The 20,727-nt window shown below is 43.4% G+C and overlaps 1 protein-coding gene across 2 annotated transcripts; it reads left to right on the top strand.

Annotated features, from left to right (window-relative positions):
- The first annotated feature begins 286 nt into the window (after positions 1–286).
- SRRM2 (serine/arginine repetitive matrix 2) lies at positions 287–18,760 on the top strand. Of its 2 annotated transcripts, none has more exons than XM_063301062.1 (15): positions 287–439; positions 2,054–2,329; positions 3,239–3,340; positions 3,644–3,823; positions 4,259–4,336; positions 4,488–4,550; positions 5,122–5,148; positions 5,683–5,733; positions 5,822–5,911; positions 6,005–6,194; positions 7,085–11,964; positions 14,050–14,313; positions 15,447–15,572; positions 15,694–15,810; positions 17,682–18,760. In XM_063301062.1, the coding sequence occupies exons 2-15, from the start codon at positions 2,091–2,093 to the stop codon at positions 17,689–17,691; spliced, it is 6,417 nt and encodes a 2,138-aa protein (XP_063157132.1). In that variant the 5' UTR covers positions 287–439; positions 2,054–2,090; the 3' UTR covers positions 17,692–18,760. The 2 variants fall into 2 exon arrangements, with proteins under 2 accessions (XP_063157132.1, XP_063157133.1); XM_063301063.1 differs by lacking the exon at positions 287–439 and adding an exon at positions 616–632.
- The last annotated feature ends 1,967 nt before the right edge of the window (positions 18,761–20,727 follow it).

Here is a 20,727-nt window from a genome sequence, read left to right as displayed (position 1 = left end):
ACGGGAGAGACGGATATTTACATCCTTTTTTCTCTCCTTCAGCCCCCGCGACTGGAACTGTATTTCCTGAAGTGTACTGCGCGTCCGTCTGATGGTGGCGAAAAAAGGACACAGAGAGAAGCTGGAAGGGAAGTGAGGGGAGAAACCGAGAAAATTCGGTCCCGATACACCCTTCTCGCTTCCCCCAGAGCGCTTTAGGAAATGGCGGCCGACCTCCGTGCTGCATGCGAGGCATCTCGGGACAGGTAGTCTTTATACTCGCCCTCTGTGGGTAGGGAGGCCCTGCCAGCCGGCGCGCGAACTCCACTTCCCATAAGCCAACGGGCGGAGGGGTTACCAGGCAAGAGCGAATTGGAGGGGACGGAGGGAGGTTCCAGGGTACCTCCTCCCCCCTCCCCCTCACCCTCCGCCTGCGCCGCGGCGGCTGCTGCTGCGTCGGGTGAGGGAGCGCGAGCGGGCGGCGCAGGCAGAAGCGAAAGGAGGGGGCGGGGGGCTGCGCGGGGAGAGGGACGCGGAGAAGCAGCAGCTTGGAGGCGGGGGTGGGGCGGCAGGCCTGGGGAGGTGGGGGGGGGGCTGGACGGCGCCACGGGCTCGGTGTGTATGTACGTGGGGTGGCCTTTGGGGGTGCTGAGGTAAGAGGCAAGCGAGATTTGCCCTTCGTGTGTTGGGAGGACCTCGAAGCGGGTGCAAGGGTGGATCGCGGGCTTAAGCAGGCCTTGAGGGAGGAGGCCTAATGGGCTGGGGTGATTTCTAGGGAGGGAGGTCGGGCCTAAGGTGGCAGGGATTGGAGTAGGGGGCTGACTAGGCCTTACTGGTCGGTAGGTTGGGGGCTGTTTTGGAGGGGTAGGTAAGGAGTATATGTCACAGCAGATGGCAGCACCTAGCCAGCCTTGTCTGATGTCAAAAAAAAAAAAAAAAAAGCAGGTTTGGGCCTGATTAATGTGTGTAGATGGGAGACCATCATGCAAGTTTCGGACTGTAGGTTAGGCTAGGGAATTTTTTAAAAAGCCAGATACAGAGCAAGCTCTTTTGGCTATACTGTTGCTAGAGAAAATGATAATGGAAATGTTCGTGTAGTTATCAGTTTATTTATTTATCTACTTTGTGGGTTGAGCTGGCCTTGAGGAAATCTTGCTTTTAAAGGAGTAGAAAGCATGGAAGTGGCAGTGGAGCTATTCGGTTCTTGAAAAGGTAGTAGGAGCCTGTAAAGGAAGGAGGAGGATAATGCAGTATAAATCAGTACTATTAAAGGGTAGCAATCTAGTGGGTAGGTGCTAGCTGTATAGGGTTGTTCAGATTTTTAAAGAAAAGTGTCTGGTGTTAAGCTTGTAAAAAGGTAAGAGTTGTGCAGGCCAATCCTTACTCAGAAGTAAGTCCCAGTAAGTTTCCATATTAATGTACGTAAGTTTTCCTCTTTCATTGGGAAGGGGATTTTAAGTGGGAGCATGGGGAAGAAACCAGATGAGTATATAATATAAAGAAAGAGGGGCTTAATAGATCTGTGCTTCGGAGCACAGGTTGTATATTAATATGAAACAACTCTGAATGCAAGTGTTGAAATCTTGAGAATTGAGACAAGAACTGTGGGTTGAATAATTTTGGATGATGGACTACAGCTTTTGGTTTGGAACAAAAAGAATGAGTAACTGGGTTGTGGTTGCAGTAGTGTAGAGAATAAGAATTTATGCAGTAGTAGGGTTCCTCTAGAGAGCCAGTACTTGGGCCATTAGATTCTGATCCACTGTCAAGAGAAAATTGAAATCTGGGGTCTGGTGATGAGGCACAAATTATGAGTAGGGAGGAAATAGAAATAGTTCATGAAAAGTAAGAGGGAGTGATAAAATGTGTAGTTGTCTGGGTAGGGGATGGATTTGAGAATAAGGAGATTTTAACAAAAAGGGAAAGTAGTCAGTTCATGGAAAAAATACTGCAGCCTTTTTCCTGATTGCGGGTAGTGGAAGATATATCCATCTGGGGATATGGAAAATGTTTGGAAAAACTGCCAACTATTCTTTTTTGTTTTTGCTTTTGCCTCTTCTCATACTGTCTTTAGGTATCAGAGGCACCAGAGGTGCTAGTCTGTGAGAGCCATGTACAATGGGATAGGACTCCCCACTCCCCGGGGCAGTGGCACCAACGGTTACGTGCAACGGAACCTCTCGGCTGTGCGCCACAAGAAGGATCGGACTGACTATAAGTCAGAAGAGGAGCTGAGGAAACTGGAGTCATCTCTGGTTAAAAAACCCAACCAGGACATCCTGGATCACGAGCGCAAGAGGAAGGTTGAACTGAAATGCTTAGAACTGGCTGAGCTCATGGAAGAGCAAGGGTGAGTTTTTACAGGATGGTCAAGGCTAAAACATTTTCAAGATATAATGGTGATTGAGAAGACTAGTGAGAATAGTAGTGGCCAGCTGGTAGGAGCAAATAAAGCCAGCACTGTTATTAGAGAATATATAGATTTGGAAATGAGATGATCAGTATGCTTTACATCCAAAATTTCTCATTTCAGGTCCTTGGCACTGAGTTTTTGCAAAAGGCCTCCTTTATTTTTTGTTTGGAATTATTAGCAGAACAAATCTTTTAAGTATAACAATATTTATATACTGGGTAAACACCATCTTGTATTAGCTGTATGCTTTTTCCATGTTGAGTTGTCAGTTTGAGTTACTTTCAGTGGAACTTGTTCAGAAGCATTTCTTTTAACTATCACCCAAACTTAATAAGATTTTTATATACTTAGTGGATATTCTTGCAAGTTTTTTAAAATTAGGTAATCATATTTTGGATACTAGAAATGGGAATGGTAGAAAATAATATCTTCTATAGTAACAATAATGCCTAGCATTGTAAAGCATTTTTGAATATTATATAGAGATTATCTTGGTAATAATATACAACAATAATACATACAATAATCTGGTAGGGTAGGCTAGTCTTATCCACATTTTTCAGAGAAAAATGGCCGGCTGCCTTAAGGGATTAAATGGTTTGTAAGGATGTTGTAAAACATTTATAGTAGAAGCTGAATTTGAACTAAAACCTTTTTTGTTTACATTTTGGTTTTAGCCAATATGCTGCGCTAAGTAAAAGTTACGTACTTTCTGTAGGGTGAATTCTTGGATCTCTTATAATCCATGCATTTCAGAAACATTTTGTTACGTCATTTGACTGAATTAGCTTTTATATGGGATGCCTCTTGTAAGTCCATTAAACTCCATTCTGATGCATACAATAGGTATGGAGAAGGGGAGATTCAGGAGAAAGTAGCCACTTTTCGGATGATGCTCCTAGAAAAAGATGTAGCAGTTGTCAAAGAGGGAGAACAGCAGAAGTCAACGTAAGTAAGGCATGGGTGGATTTTATGTTGATGTTTTGGCGTGACAGCTACTTTTCATCTCTAAGAGATGCTGTTCATAAAATGGAACATTTTTATGAGATTTTAACATTTCTGATTGGAGTTTGATTTTGTTGTAAACCACCCAGAGTCCCTCTTTTGGGGGAGATGGGCGGTAATTAAATTTGAATAATAATAATAATAATAAATAAATAAATAAATAAAATGTATCGTGCTTCAGTCTGTTTACTGACTGGATCCTCTTTGTAATATATTTTCTGTTCTATTGTTTCTTTTCTTCTCCAGTATTACAGAGACCCATCAGCTGGCTGAGGCTAATGAGAAGAAGAATGAGAGGCTGCGAGCTGCTTTTGGGATCAGTGATAATTATGTGGATGGCAGCTCTTTTGACCCCAACCGCAGGGCCAAGGAGGCAGCATCAGCTGCAGCGGCCAAACAGCAACAGGAGCAGCAAAAGCAGTACAGGTATGAGGGGATCCCTACTGGAAGGAGGTGAGCAGGAAGAGATAGCTCTGATTATATCTACTACAATATAGAAATGGTGTAAGCTTTTCTGTTGCAGTAGGAGACTTTTTTAAAAAAAATTCAAATAAAGTACCTGAAATGTAGGAAATATTAAGCAAACATTGCATTTGGGTATCTTAATGAGACCCCTGTAACATGTATTATTTTATGAGATATTTCATGATTGATCTCCATTCTTGATTAGAATTTATACATAATTGACTTTATTTCCTGTACCCTTGAGAGATTTTATGTTTTGTAAGAAAAAGTTACTGAAAGAGAGGATTCTTAGTAGGCAGCTGCTTATGGTAGAGGGTTGTGGATTGAATTCAGGAAGAGACTGCATTTATGGTCCTGTTTGGGATTTGGCTTATTATTTGATCTGTGTCTCCTCAGTCTTGTCAAAGAGTCCAGCAGCTCCCGTTCGCCATCTCCAAAACAAAAGAAGAAGAAAAAGAAGAAAGACAGAGGCAGGTGGGTGGTTGAGCCAAGGCTCTTGAGTTCTCTTTGCAGACTCAGATTCAGACAGAGGGGGCAAGATTTAGATTTAGAAGTAGGAAAGGAACTTTCAAATTTTAAAGTTTCTCAGAAAATGTATCCTGCCCTTTTGGCTTATCTTTTCAAGGTCTGAGAGCAGATCACCTTCTCGAAGAGAAAGGAAAAAAAGCTCAAAGAAAAAGAAACACAGGTAAGGGGATTGAATGAGGTAAAAGTGACCGGCCTAGTGTGGGGAATTGGATTTTAGGGGCATTATAACTTGATTTGATTGTGGTGATGATTTACTAAGTCCTTTGTGGTTCTGTCTTCAGGTATATCTGAGAACAGGGCTTTTGCTTTCTCTTAAGAAAGCATCAATCCTCTTTTTTTCCTCTGGTAAAAAGTGGTTGTATAATAATTAGAGGCATGCTATCTGATAGGTTTGTAGTTTTCACTCTGTATGCTGCATTTAGTTTTCCAGAAATCTGCTTACAACCATCCTTGGTGGGATTCCTGGGCAGAATTCACATTTCTAATCCAGCATCAATTTTGAACATCAGCCTTGCCTAGCTAAAGTTACTGGGTATGACATCAGTTTTCTGGTAACTTTGGGAATAAAGTCTAATACTGAACCAGGAAACCTGGTGCATTTTTAATGACCTGAACACAAATTTTATAATCCCTGTTAATTAGACATAATGTTGCAACTGATAGAAGTTGTAATTTAAAACATCCACAAGCATCAGATTGCCAACTCCTACTCTGTTCTTCTTTTTTTCTAGATCAGAATCAAAGAAAAGGAAGCACAGGTGAGTCTTAATAACCATTAGCCATTTTAAAAATGTTTGGTTGTAGAAAGTAGTGGTTCTTTCAGTTTACTTATTCTCAGAATCACCTCAGCTAGGATGCTTTAAGTTTGATAATTTGTATCTAGGAGGGCTCTGCAGTGCTTAGATCTGATTTCCAAAAGGTGCATTGGAGTGTGTGAGTTGCAAATGTAGCATTGTTTCCAATACTTAAAGCAGGTGTGCCTTTTCATGGGATCCTGATCCTAGAAAAAAGAGGAAGCTGCTTTAAGGTTTTGCAGAGAGCTGCTGTGTTTGTGATCCCAGGCACATTAAAGTGCTTTCAGAAGCTGTGTATCTACATCTAAACTTTGTTAATGATTCTGTTACAGTAGTTTCCCTGCAGTGAATTTCGAGGTGGTATATTAGAGATCAGCTATTCTTGGTTATTGCGAGATTTGTGGATGTCCTGTGAAGGACATGAAAAGAACAGAGGGAGAAACAGTCACTGCATACATCACTGTTTAAGAATGATTCAAAATAAACTTCTTTTCCCAGATCTCCAAGTCCCAAAAGCAAACACAAATCCAAGGAAAAGAAACGGAAGAGGTAAAAACCACCTATTCTATCTGTGCTATGCAACTAAGGTTGATATTTTTTTGCATGCATCTGATTCTCATTTATAACTCTTTCTCAGGTCCACCAGTGAGTCTGCATCTCAGAAAGGCCGTCGGGATCGTTCTTCCTCCCCAGATGGCTCTTCCTCATCAGATGCTTCCCACAGCAGGTAAAGCTTGGAATGGAGAATCAATTGTAACTAACTAAACTAAATTTGGACACAGTCTTGTGGATTAAGCTGTTGATCATTACTTGTTTACAGATCAGTTAGCCCCATTATTCAAAAAAGGAGCTTCCTTAGACGGCAGAGCAAGTCTCCCTTGCCAAGTTCACGAAAACCAGAAGCTGAAGGGGTTTCCAAGAATCTGGGAGAGAAAGAGCGTTCATCTTCTGCTGAGCCTGCCCGCCGAGGCAGGAGTACAAGTCCTCGAGAAAGCAGAGAAAAGCGAGAGGTAAATAATATACATATGCATTATGAAAGTGAGAAAGAAATATTTATATAAACAAAGTCATTTGGAACAAAATGGCTTAGGAATACTGATAGGAATACTCATTAAAATTGGAGAGGAGAAATAGTGGATTCCAGGGACTTCTTTTAATTTATTAAAGCAATTATAACCTGCTTTTTAACAAGAAAAATTCCCAGACTGGCTTTCAAATGAATAAAAGCAAAGCAATGTCTTCCTCAGACTTACAATCTAATGATATTTTGTTGAAATACTGTGTTTCCCAACCAATGCATTTTTGTGATGTGTGGACTTCAGTCCCCAGAATTCTCCAGTGAATATACCATTGCTAAGAATTCTGGGAGTTGAAGTCCACACCAAATTGCCCAGGTTGGGAAATGCTGTTGCAGAATGACAACTGTGAGAAAGAGCAACAGGACCACTTGCTGAAGAGGTAATAGTATTATCTAGACCTCACTGAGCCCCTTTTTTCATTATACCTGCTTATTTCTGTTGTAGCTGCCCATTAGGATAGTTTAGAAATTGGTGTTTCTAATTACTTTGTCTTCCTTTTTTGCTTGATATAATTTTTTTTAGTTTGTAAATACCAAGTTTTTAAATTATTTCAGTTGCTCAAGGTGCTTTTCAGACTGAATTTCACAGTATAAATCAATAGGGAAGGAAGATGAAAACAACCAATCCCAGGGAATAGTTTTTACTCTTTGTGGTTTTGTAATGGCCACCTGGGGTGTAAATGGGTTGCTTAGAGTTAAACAAGTATCCTAGTGACCTGTCCACCTAAAAAATGGCTGTAATAATAGTTGGGAGCTGGTTAGTGTGTTTTTTTGTTTTTTCAAAGGACAGTTCTAATTATAGTTTTTTATACTCCTGTTTAGAAAACATCCAAGCATTCTCCAGTACGTGAGACCCTTCAGCATTCTCCAAGTCCTTCATCTCCTGCCAGAGAGAAAGAAAGAGACAAGGACAGAAAGTCTGCTCGCCATGGGGGTCGAAAATCCACCCCCTCATTTGAGCGTGATCCAAAGTGCAAGCATCATTCTCCTATGCCGAATGATCTCTCTCGAGAAAAGCGTCCCCCTTCTAAGGAGAACAAGTCTCCAGCCTGTTCCTCTCCATCTGCTAAGAAGCAGTCAGAGGATCGTAATGGGACTGTTCCATCATCCAAGGCTAAGATTTCTCCTGACCACAAGGAGGAGCCTACAGGTTCCTCATCTTCTAAGGCTGTTGAGACCAAGTTGAGGAAGATGTCTCGTGAGGACTCTACACCCCAGCGCTCACCTTCTCCTTCAGAGAGTGGTAGTTGCTCCTCTTCCTCCTCCTCTTCTTCCCCAGCAACCAAGGCTGCCCCAGTTTCTCGTAACTGTTCTCCAGAGGATCCTCCCAAAAGGCAAGACAAAGAGAAGACCTCTACCCAGAGAGAGAAATCTAGCTCATCCCCTGAAATCTCTCATTCTGGGCAAAAGCAGTCTTCCAAGACATCTCGACGTGAACCATCCAGCACCCCTCCAGCTAAAGGCTCCAAATCAAGGGCCAGTCGGAGGGACAAATCTCTCTCTCAAACACCTACTACTCGTAGAGGTAGATCTCGGTCCCGGACCCCACCTAAGAGAGGTAGATCACGCACACGTACCCCACCAAGGAGGGGCAGGTCTCGCTCTCAGAGACGTGCTCGATCTCGTTCGCGCACTCCATTGCGAAGGGCACGTTCTCGAAGTCCCCAGTGGCGAGGCCGGTCAAGAACACCTCAGCGATGGGGTAGGTCACGTTCACGTACACCTCCCAGATGGGGTCGATCCCGTACACCTCAGAGGCGTGGTTGGTCTCGTTCTAGAACTCCCCAAAGGCACGGATGGTCTAGAAGCAGAAATAGTGGAAGATGGGGCAGGTCAAGAACACCACCAAGAAGGGGGAGGTCACGTTCAAGAACACCAAGAAGAGGCAGGTCTAGATCAAGAACTCCACCGAGGCGAGCAAGGTCCCGTTCCAGAACACAACCCAGAAGAGGCAGATCTAGAACTAGGACCCCTCCCAGGAGAGGAAGATCAAGTTCTTCCCCAAGAAGAGAAAAATCCTTGATTTCAACCAGACGAAGCAGATCTGTGTCATCTCCAGATCGGAAAGCCTCCAGAATTTCTTCTAGGAGAAGTCGATCTGATTCATCTCCACGAATGAGGGAAAGATCCAGGAAAGTGCTAAGACGTAGTCCTTCTGGTTCCTCTCCTGAATCAAGAAGGTTAAGAGCATCTCCCAGACGTAGTCGGTCTGGATCACTTCCGAAAGCTAAAAAGAAAACTCAGTTGTCTCCAAGGAGTCGTTCAGGCTCATCTCCAAGGTCAAGGAAGAAAAGATCAAGAACACCTCCAAGGCGCAGTCGTTCTAGTTCTTCTCCAAGAGTGAAAAAGAAATCGAGGTTATGCCTCAGGCGAAGTAGATCTGGATCTTCTCCAACACCAAAAAAGAAATCTAGATCACCTACTAGGCGTAGCCAATCCAGGTCACCTCCAGCCCTAAAAAATAAAGTCAGGATGTCCCCTCAGAGCAGTTCTGGTTCATCTCCAAGGCTCACAAGGAAGTCTGATGTTTCTTCAGCAGCTGAAGAAAAAACTAAAATCACTTCAAAAAGAAGTCGATCTGGTTCATCTCCATCACTGCGAAGGAAATCAAAGTCTCCTTCAAGACACAGCAGATCTGGGTCCTCTCCAGAACCAGAGAAGAGATTGCCAAGAAGGCGAAACAGATCTGAGTCTTCTCCAGAAGTGGAAACAAAGCCAAGGGCAGGATCATCCCCAGGGCTGAAGAAGGAAATGAGATCATCTCCAAGGCGAAGTCGGTCTAGTTCCACTCAGTCATCAGCAAAGGAAAACTCCTTATCACCAGTAAGGCGAGCAGCTTCTCCAGAATCAAAGTCTGCATCCCCACTGCAGCAAAGCAGATCTGGAAGGTCTGTAGCAACAAAAGAAAAACCTAGATCACCACACCAAATGCAGAGCAGGTGTAGATCACCTCTGGCTTTGAGAGAGACCTCTCTCTCTCCTCTAAGGCCAGTTGCGTCTGGAACTTCATTAGAGATAAAGAAGAAATCTTCTTCACCACTGGATAAATGCAAAAATGATTCCTTGGAGTTAAAGAAGGCTAGGTCATCTCCAAGGCAAAGCACATCTGGCTCTTCTCCAATGACCAAAGAGCAGTCTAGATCACCTCCCAGGACCAAGTCAAGATACTCTCCTGAGATGAAGAAATCTTCACCTTTGAAGCAAGCTAGATGTGGGCTGTCCCCTCAGGCAGCAAAAGAGAAATCTCCCTCCAGGAGAAGTGAATCCAGATCATCTCCTGAACTAAATGGCAGATCTAAAACTCCTCCAAAGCAAAATAAATTCCAAGAAGTGAAGGCAAAATCTGGATCTTCCCCAGGACACAACAAATCTAATTCCATGGCAATAATGGAGAGTGCTTCGCCTCCATGCCAGAAGAGTAAACCAGGCTCATCTCTCTCTGGAAAAGAGAAATCACAATCACCCTCAAGACAAATGCCATTTGAGTCATCACCAGTACTTAAAAAGACAGATATTCCATTAAGGCGGAGTAGATCTGGATCTTCATCCTCATCCTCCTCTTCCTCCTCCTCGTCGTCCTCCTCTTCCTCCTCCTCCTCCTCTACTTCATCGTCGTCATCTCCAGAAGATGATAAATCTCGGTCACCTCCCAGACTGAGCCGCTCTGCAGTGCTGTCAGTCAACAAAAGTAAATCAGTTTCATCCCCAATGCATGGCAAATCATATTCTCCAGAACCAGAGAACAGCACATCTGCAACTGTTACAAAGCACAACAGACCTGGAGCTTCTCCAGAAACAAGAGAGATTTCCAAAGCTGCAGTGATGGGGCCTAGATCACCTTTAGAGAAGAAGGGGGTATTCAGAGATGCATCTCGAAGGAGCAGATCAGGTTCTTACTCTGGGACTAAAGAGAAGCCAAAACTGCACTCCAGTGAGAGCAGTTCAGAATCCTCCCCAGAATGGAAAGAGAAATCTGAGAGCAGATCTGTCTCACCACTCAGATCAAGAGTAAAATCAAAAACACCTCCAAGACGCAGAGCATCAAGGTCACCACCCAGATCTAGACCAAAATCCAGAACTCCACCAAAGCGTGGCAGGTCTGGGTCTCCACCAAGACCTAAGGTGAAGTCCAGAACACCTCCAAGACGACGTAGGTCTGGCTCATCTCCTAGACCCAGAATAAAGTCCAGAACACCACCCAGACGACGTAGATCTGGGTCATCCCCAAGGTCCCAAATGAAGTCCAGAACACCACCCCGCCGCCACTGCAGAGCTGGATCATCCCCAAGACCCAGAAAGAAATCTAGAACCCCTCCACGGCGACGGAGGTCTGGATCACGAGCAAGAGAAAAGTCTAGAACACCAGTTACAAGAAGACGGAGATCTGTGTCACCAGTGAGCCCTAGGCGCAAATCTCGAACACCTCCGAGACGTGGACGGTCCAGGTCACTCTCCAGAGAAAAATCAAGCACCAGCACACATCCACATCGGTCTCAGTCATCATCCTATTGTGACAGACCTAGAACTTCTTTGCGACAAGGAAGATCTGGCTCTCCCTCATGGAGGAGTCGCTCCCGTTCACTCTCCAGGCGACGAGATAAATCTCGGGGTTCATTACGGAGGGAAAGGTCAATTTCCTCTCCAGGTAGAAGCCGCTCAAGGTCCTCTTCTCGTCAGGAGAAATCTAAACTACCACACAGAGGTCATTCCCATTCTCCAGTACAGATGTTGCAGTTGTCCCCAGAGAGGACTGCAGCCAGTCGGAATGCATCCCGTTCACCTCCCAGATTAGATGCTTCACGTGTAACAGCATCATATAAAGGCACTGGGTCCAGAGTATCCCCTGATGGTCAGTCATCTCCTGTGAGGAAGCATTCCAGATCAGGCTCCCAGGAAGCCTGCACCTCTCCAGGAAGGAAATCTCGTTCCCCTCCTGTTCTAGAGAGATACCCCAAGTCTGACCTCCAAGAGAAGCCAGCAAGCTCCTCTCTTTGGCACAGCAAGAACAACATTGCCATCCCTTGTGCTCTAACCCCACCTTGTGAGGAATCTCCTAAATTGCAAAAGGTCCTCTCTCCTGATCCATCTGCGCTACGTGAGTTGCCTCCATCGTCGAAGAACGGTGACACCGCAGCCATCCGAGACAGCCCGGGAGATAGGAATCAGGCCGCGCACCAGGTTACAATTAAAGATGATACAGGAGTTGGTGTACCTTTGTCAGGGAGAGGCAGTTCTCACGCAGGCTCCCTTTCTCCTGTAAAAGCCAGGTTGTCGTCCCACTCCTCCTCCTCCTCCACTTCCTCCTCCTCCTCTGCTCCCTCCAGCCCCTTACCAGCATTGATTTCTGTGCTAGTGCCATCCCCCAAAGAAGAGGAGATTGGATCTGAAGGAAAAGCACCAGACAGGCCTGAGGTACACTTACCTACCCTTGAGGCCGAGCCACAGTTGGCTTCTGTCACCACAGAGGAGGACACCCGGAGCAGCTGTCCCACCGTCCTACAGCTCGCCCTCCCCTCTCCTCCCCCCTCTGCCCCTTTGAAGGCCAAGAGAAGTTCGTCTGCTTCATCTACCAGTTCATCCTCGTCCTCGTCTTCCTCCTCCTCCTCCTCCTCATCAACTTCTGATTCTGAGTCCAGCTCATCTGAGTCCAGTCCCCATGATCAGGCAGCAAAGGATCTTGAGGCTGAGACTGAACTGAAACAGTAAGAGCCTTTCTTCTTAGTCATCCCTTTCCTCCATGTCTTTTAAGTTGTTGGCAGTCACTGCCTGGTGATACTTGACGCCGAGTTTCTTCTTGGTCAGTTAGAAGGTACATCCACATTCATTCCTTTTATCCATGTCCTTTTCTTACATATCTTGTAATCCCAGTCTCCAGAAGGACATCTCTGTCATAAAAGATGTTGTGGATCCATAGTCCATAAGCACCTGCCTCATATTTAAAACACATGTGTAGTGAAAATAATGAAATACAAGTGATACTTTGCGATGTTTCTGTGTAAGTATATAAAATAGGTACAGGTGTGTATAGGATAAACACATCCAATAGCGTTTTTGTTTCTAGTATTGCTCTATTTAAAATCTGAAGTTATTGAACTCTTGTGTCAGTTGAACTGTAATCTAGACTTCTATATAAGCAAATACAAAGAGGCCAGTGAGCTATATTTCTATGCTTGGCTGTGATATGGGAGAATCAGGCTCCCTTCCTCTGTAGGGAAACCAAATGAACTCAAGGGGCAGCAAGGTCTTACCAGAAATTCTGGTGAGAAATGATTCCAGAGAACAGGAGCCAGGTGAGAATAGGGTCTACTCTAGTATGAGGGATAACCAGTTGATCAAGGCCAACAGTCAGGTCAAAGACTGGCAGGTCTTTCAAGTAACTAGATGTGCCCATGCACAGAGTGGTTGCTGTGCTTGTCTTTCAGCATCTGTATTTTTCTAGGTTCTCATATGAATTGTGCCAGTTGAAAACCTACGTTTCCACACACCTCTTTGCATATTCCGTATGTTTCTTGTACCTAGTATTGTTACCCTTTTGAAATGCTGCTCCATTCTTCCTAATACTTTTGAAGCACTGTAATAATGGCCTTTGTCCACCAGAGGCTGCCCTTGCTTATGTTACTGGCTACTACTAGTAGATATTCCCATGGAACAGAATTTTGTCTCTGTATTATCTGTATTAAGTTTCATGCAAGCATCGTACTTCATCAAAGTATGTCTGCAGAAAATGAATGCTAGTCTTTTTTTGCCGGATATGTACTTACACAATTCAAATACAGTCTTGGTTTATCTACCTTCTATCATTCTGCTTTCAAGATTCTAGTATGGAGTACTGAGTTTTTGGTGTTTGTTTTTTTTGGAGAAGACTTGGAATGGCAGAGCAAGAAAATCAGTGTAAAGAATTAATGGGGTGGCAAGAGGTAGCGTGATAGAATCTATAATTAAAATACTGTTCCATTTTGAGTCATTGGCCATCTGAGACCCTGTTTAGTCATGATTACTTTTTGTTTGCGAGAGCACCTTAAATCTTCAACTCAAGGTGTTTGTATTCTGGATCTGTTAAGCAACAATGCGAGTGACTCATCTCTGCTCCGAGGAAATGAGGTCTCCATGAGGTAGCAGTAGCCTTTGTTAGTGGAGTCTAAGCTTCTGAGTTCCCAGCATAGTACTAGACATCAGTATTCCTGTCAGTGCTGCCCTTGGTATCCACCAGGCTTTCTTCCCCATATGACTTTTTAATTAAAAAAAAAAAAAAAAAAGGAAAGTAGTGTGTTGCAGAGTGTCTTCATTTCAATTTTTATCATTTCCAACAATGTGTCTAGGCTTTAACCTAGACCTCAGAAGCATTTATCTGGAGGGTGGCTGCAATCGGGTTTGTTTTTAAGTACCTATATAGGTAGGTAAAAGTAAAATAAGGTGGGAGGCTAGTGCGGTAAGGAGTAACAGCATCAGTTTTCTTTGTGGTAGTTTTGGACTGGTTATGCCCACCACTTCTGTCATTTTGTGAGGGTGCCCATAATATACATTCAAAATTCCATCTGCATAAAGAGGTTGGGGATCTCTATCTTAACTGTTTTTTGAATTATGGTAAGGTGAGTATGCTGCTTAGAAGAATTTAAAAAAAAACTCAAGTCAGCTGTTTCCCTAGACTATTCCCGCAAACAGCATGTGCTGGAGTTTGTTTATACAGAAATTTGAGTTTCTTGAGTTAACCCACCTGAACCTTATTTCCTCTGTTGCAGGCATCCAGTCTTTAATTATACCCTCTCCCCTTTACTTTCCTTGTAAAGGCCACCAAGCCCAGTGCTGAAAGAGAGTAACCGTGATGAGCGGCCTCTGGAAATGGGCAAACGTAAGTGCCGTTCTCGAAGCTCAAGCAGTTCAAGCAGCAGCTCTTCCTCTTCTTCTTCGTCCTCCTCTTCTTCAGCCTCTTCCTCTTCGTCATCTTCCTCCTCCTCCTCATCTTCCTCCTCCTCAACGTCGTTGCCTAAAACAGGACTCCAGGCAGTGATGAAGGGCCCCCCGAAGAAGAAACCATCTCCAGAGAAGAGAAAGTAAGTATTTGGTTACTGAAAAGGTATAGTTTGCACCTGAGAATCAGTGTTACTCCCTACTGGTAGTGTTTGTGAAGTGTGGAGGTGAACCAGCTCTTCCCTTCCTTGGCTTGACTTGGCACCCTAAGAGGATACCTCGTCCCTATTTGCTGAATATTTAGGTGGCTTCTAGCATCACATGCCTAGTGACAATGTCATGAGAACTTGGGGAAATAGCCCAAGAAGACTGGCAGGTGGTAAAAGATCTGCAGAAGGTTTGTGGCACCAGCTTTTGTGGGGAGGGAGAGAGGTGTATCAGTTACAGTAGGACTCCACATGGAAGGCTGTGCCTAAAAGTACTTTAAAAATACTACAAAAATAACAAAATTATTTGCTAAGGGTGTTGTGGCTTGTATCTGATGTTATTTTCATTAGCTTGTTTTGCCGTGTTCTCTTCTTGACACAGAGAGGAATGAAGACCACTGAAGTACTTTGTACCAGAAAGCTGGCTTAGTCTCCATCCAGTTCTGGTTTTTGATACTTTGCCAGATATTTCCCATGGAGATTGGAACAGAGTTCACTTCAGTGGTTGGCAAGTCATGCCCTAAAAAGAGAGGGTTTTTTTGCTGAGACCCCAGTGATTCTTTTTCTTCTCTTTTATTGCTGTTTCCTGTTCCTCCCAGGCCTGCCAAGATGGATGGGGAAGTGATGGCAACCAATTTGAAGAAAAGCAGCTAGTGCTCTCTTTCTTTTAGAACAATGTTTCGCAGCCTTGGCCACTGTAAGATGTGTGGCCTTCAACTCCCAGAATTCCCCAGTTGAAGTCCACACATCTTAAAGTGGCTAAGGCTAAGAAACACTGTTGTTGAGGCAGTGATGAAGACTAGACTTTTTGGGAAAGTTTTGCTCGAGAACCTACTTGGAGCTGGCATGGGATTAGAAATTCTTTTTTTAAAGCAACATTGTGTGATTACTGGATGTGATGCTCAGAGACTCCACTATCCAGGTATATGCATAGCTTTGCACTACTGTTCAGCATTTTGTTTGACAATAAATACCTTAACTTTTTTCTTCAATAGTTGAGGGGGTTTGCATTGCCTAGTCGGAGTGCAGAAGGTGCCATTTGTTTTACCATTGGCTCTTTCTGCCTCTAGGTCACGCAGCCCCAGAAAACCAATTGACTCGTTGCGAGATTCGCGCTCTCTCAGCTACTCTCCAGCAGAACGGCGTCAGATTTCCCCTCCTGCCCAGCCACCCTCTGCTCCAAGGGATCGACGTAGGTGGGTCTCCTCAGCAAGTCTGACTTCCCATGGCTGTGGTGTTGGCTAGGGATTATCTCCAGAATGAGAAGGGATTTGACATTGAACCCAAGTCAATTTCCTATCCCTATTCTCTGTCCAGAGACAGGTCTAGGGAGAGGTCCCTGCAGAGAAACAGACGAAGCATCAGCAGGTCTCCAGGGCGAAAACGGCGACGCAAATCCCCCAGTCCCCGAGCCACTCGCCGCAGAACTTCAAGGTAATGAGTATGTGACTTGCTAGTTTTAGAAACACCTAACAATTGCTAAAGGTCCTGTTAAGTGTCAGCATTAGTGATTCAACCGACTTGAACTGTACTTAACCAATATGGTTTTGTTATTTCTGAAACAGTTGGTGTGTTCTTACTCATTTCCTGAAGGTATAGTGGAATTGTGCTAGTCTCTTTAATCCTAAAGTCTCCAGCTTGAAGTCTGTGGATTCTTCCCATTTACACCTAGGTGTAAATAAATGGGAAGTTGACTTGCTCCAGATAAATTGCCAGCATGCCAATATCATCTTTATTTCCATGATTGTCACTGGGCGTTATTTGTTTAGTGGCCTTGTCTGCCTGGGGGAGGGGAAAGACAAAGCTAAGCTGAGATAATGATGGTATAGAACAGCCTTTCTCAACCTTTCGACCCTGGAGGAACCCTTGAAATATTTTTCAGGCCTTGGGGAACCCCTGCACATTCAGGCTCAAATATAGGCCACAAGTTACGAAATTATTCTATTCGTTTCATGGCAGGCCTGTATATATGCATGAACAGTGTTCTTAAACTGAAAATAAAGAATGGAACTTAATCTTTAATGTAAAGTTGCCCAAATTTGAAATAATTTTTTAAATAAATTGTGGATTTATTTAAAATCCCCGAGAATCCCTAGTGACCTCTTGCAGAAGCCTGGGGTGTAGGGGTATAGAATGTCCTGGCTAGACTAGAGGTTGAAGAGGATTATCTTCACTAATTTCTCTTCTAGTAAATGGGTATTTTGTGACTAGCTACATCCGCTGTGTTTCTTGGCTACTTGCTCTCTGAAATCCAAGCACACTTGCCTACCCAAAACAGCTGGGGAGTCCATTAATCTCAAAGTAAGAGTCCTTAGGTTGAACACACCCCATTTTCAGAAAATGCTTGTTCCATTTTCCTGCTGATCTTGAAGTGTGAGATCCAGAAAGCTGTAGATGTAACATTTATTCCTTTCTTCTCTTGAAACTTATCAGGGCTGACTTCTTAAACTCTGTAAGGCTTGACCACTATTCTTTTTTATTTAAACTGTTTATGCTCTATTCTTTAGCCTAAAAAGCTCCCGTAATAAACACCACTCATCTTCTGCCCTCGCACTTGCAATCTAAAAATACATAGCATGGAGAAAAAAGGAGATGAGAAGCAAAAGGAGGCAATTTATACATCAGTTGTAATATTTTATGGTTCTTAGAATTAGTCTGGTATGATGAAAGTGGATTGTTCAGAGGGCATCAGTGATGCTTTCTTCCTCTTTACTCTACATAAAAGAACAAATATTCCTGCTTTTTTTCCCTGCAGGGTAGTTGGTTCTAAAACCCTTTGTAAAGAGGGTATCCATAGCTCAGCAATTTGTGGCCATGGGTGAAAGTGGCAATTCCTGGTATTTGTTGCTGCTTTAGTAATATTGGTTATCTCCTCCTCAACTTGGAAGAGTAAAGGAATAGACCTCCCTTTCTATCACTGTTGGTGGGGAATTTTGCTATATTTATAACTTATTTCTAAGCAAAAATGGCTTCTGTTGCATATTTGTGTGAATTTTAAGTATATGGAAGTCATTGCCCTAATCTGTTTTGGTCCTTAGTACATTGCAAATACATTGGGCTCTTGAAATGGTTCCAGTTGGCATTATAAACTTCAGTGTCTTCCTTTTTCCCTCTCTCTGCATTTCCTCTTCCCTCCTCAGTCATAATTATCCCTGTACCAGTAGTAGTTCAGTGGTCATGTTTCCTTTACACAATATACTTAAAAATATTTGTACATGTTTAGGCCGATCACCTCTGGCCAAAGACGTTGGATTGCCATCTTGTTTTGCATTTCTTAATTTTTCCTCCCCGCTTTTCTCCCCAAGGTCCCCGTAAGCCTTTTGGAGAGTGGAAGGTCCCCATCCTCGCCACCACAGACTGTGCCGCCCCCAGCCTCCAACAGTGCTGTCCCAGGTGGGAGTCCCCCGCCTCCTGATGTCCCCTGGAAACCAGTGCGTTTGCATGGGGAGGGGTGGTGGGCTCTTCATTTGCCATCACCTTTTTATTCTCATTAGTTTCTTCCTTTGCCGTCCCTGTCTTTATTGCCCGTCATTTGTCGGCAGCTACATTCCCCTTGTCCCTGGACATTTCTGCTCAACGCCCACCCGGATCCACCGCCTCTTCCTGCGCTCCTCTTCCTCTTCTTCCAGCAGTTGGTGATGTTCATTTGATTTTTTTTCCCTCTCTCCCGTGAGCATTTTTTTTTCCTGTGCGTTTTGCAGCTAAAATCTTTACTTCTGTGTTTTGAAAGAGCTGTCTCCTTTTTGTTGATTTAGACATAAAAGGTTTTAAAAAAAAAAAAAACACAAATGGGTGGGTGGGGAAGTAGAGGGATATGTGACCTAATCTGTTTGATTTAGTGTTTCTCAGGCCCCCCCTGTTTGAAGTGGTGGAGGGTTGTAATAAAAGAGTTGGAGTGCATGTTGGCAACCCAGAAGTTTATGGAAGGGCTGTGCTATCTAGTAGCTCCTTCCTCTGTTACCCACTGTTTCTATCAAGCTTTTTTGACGAAAAGCAGGCAGTTTCTTTCAGTAGCCTGCAACAGTGGGATTGATTCTTGGTGGCAGCAAAATTGAGGGTTAAACTATTCCTGTTCCTCCCCCAGAACAAAAAAAATCAATATGCAGTGCTCTTTTTCCTTTTTATCCCTCCCTCCAAGGAGACTCTTTCATGTTGATCAGCTGAGCCAGGTCATGAGGGATTAAGTTTGGAACTGGAACAGGGGCATTCAGGCATTTTAGGGGGGAAGGTGACTGAAATTTTGCTGAGAAGAAGCTGAGAAACCCTAAATCAGGGAGGGTGGGAACAGAAGTTTCTTCATATTTCTTAAAAGCATTTAATTTTTTTTGATATGTACAGCAAGGAGATTTTTTCTGTCAAATAAAAAACTTACGAAATGCAGAAACTGTTGCTGAGTCATTAAGAATTTTCTCCAAGCCTGGTCAAAGGAGATCTTCAGTTAAGTATACAGGCTTTTCAACATTACTGTTGCTGCTTACTCTATTTAGAAAGGTACTCTGTGCTTTCTGTATGTTTTAAGGGGGAGCGAATAGCAAGAACAAATAATTGTCCCATCCATTTTAGAATACAGGCATGCACACATTTTTCTTCCATCTGCTAAAGATAGTTAACCAAATAAAATAGAAAAGGGTAACTTGAACTTTTAACACAAAAATTACTAAACTTAAACTTTTGAGTTAGCCTTGTTTGGGCAGAGTAAGCAATAGTATCCAAACTACTTCCCTCTCAAACAGGCCCTGTGCAATAGACCTTATTTGGATCTGTGGTTTGGGATTTGATGTACAGAGAGAGGAGAAATCTCATTTCTTTTTTTAAAACAAAACAAAACAACAAAACAAAACTGATCTTCATGCATTTGAAACACCACATTCAAGAGAGCAAATTCAGATGTTCTGAAACATGACTGATCAAAACAAGATTCTGTTCCAGCCAGGAACAAAAGGAATAAAGGAACTATAATGGCTTGGTTTTTAAGAACTACTCCAATGTTTTGCCTGTCTTCCACCAGTTTAAACACAACTTCCTGCCAGTTGTGTTCATCTTCCTTGCAGCTGTCTGCTGTTGGCTTTTGGTTACTTGGTTATGTAGTGTTCTGCGTTAAAGCCATTCTGGTTTGCCTTTTGCCCTTCTCGGTTCCCTAACTGAAGTATGAGTAATTATTTTAGGATTTTTCTGTTAGTTTGTGTTCTGGGTGGGGAGGAGGGGGAAGAAGCTTAGGCATGAATTGATCCTACCCATCATGTTTACTAAGACATGTTAGAGCATGCTCTTGCCAATATTGTTTGTTTTGTTTTTGGTCTTGCTTTACAAAGGAAAATATGCCCCTTGCCAGAGCAGCATACAGATTGGGAACCTCCTTTTTTCACTCTCTTCCCCTCATGTCAAATCACAAACTGGCATGAAGCTCTTGGCATGGAATTTCACATTTAAATGTTTGGGATGCCTGAGCCCAAAGTCATCTTAGATTCATGGAGCTAATTGTGTAATACTAATACAGGAAAAATTACACTGCAACATCAAAAATACATATTTTGTCTAATTGTTGTCATTCCATGCCCCAACCTTCTTCCATGTGCCATTCAGTTTCTGTTGCCATCCTTATGTATGTGTTAGGTGCTAATGGAATTCAAAATGGTCTGTTTCTCAGCATGAAAAAGAACACGTCTTACCCTGAAATTATGGGCTTAGAAATAATGTCACAAACAAACAAACAAAAAAGGAAATAAAACAGCAGTTCCCTAGCTGGCATGAGTATATACTAGCTATGTGGTATCAGTAGATACAAATAGATGTGTTAATGTATCTGGATAAGGGTTACATTATTGGATGAAGGGAAGGAATTAATTGCATTTATATAGATCTTTCCAATTTAGTAAAAGTACTAAAACAACACATGGACACATTTTGAATAGTCTAGAACTGGCAATCTTTTTGCCCTCGAGGATAGCACGAACAGTGGGCGGCGACAGATGTGGTGCAGCACTGGGAAACCCTGAAGAGGTCCGGGGCTGCAATTCAGAGGGTTTCAGAGATGGCACTGGTAGGGTTGCTGTGTCACGCGCTAAACCTTTCTGTCCTTTTTTGGGGTGGGTGTTAAGCTAAGGATGGGAATGGGAATGGGAGATCTCTGTGAAACAAATCATAGCTATTTGCACTCTTAACCAGCTCAACCCTGTAAAAAAGATTTAAGTTTCCTTTTGGCTGATTTCAGCCTGATTTGAGGGCTTTATAGTAAACCACTTTGATTCCCATTTGTAAACCCTGAAGAAGAGAGAAAACTGACCTGAAAAACATTTTTCTCTGTGTGTGAAAGGGTGGTGAAGGGTGGCAATGGGAACAGGAGGCTGCTAG

Source organism: Candoia aspera, chromosome 4 (assembly GCF_035149785.1).
Source record: "Candoia aspera isolate rCanAsp1 chromosome 4, rCanAsp1.hap2, whole genome shotgun sequence".
Taxonomy (NCBI): Eukaryota; Metazoa; Chordata; class Lepidosauria; order Squamata; family Boidae; genus Candoia; species Candoia aspera.
This window is presented reverse-complemented; position numbering and strand designations above follow the sequence as displayed.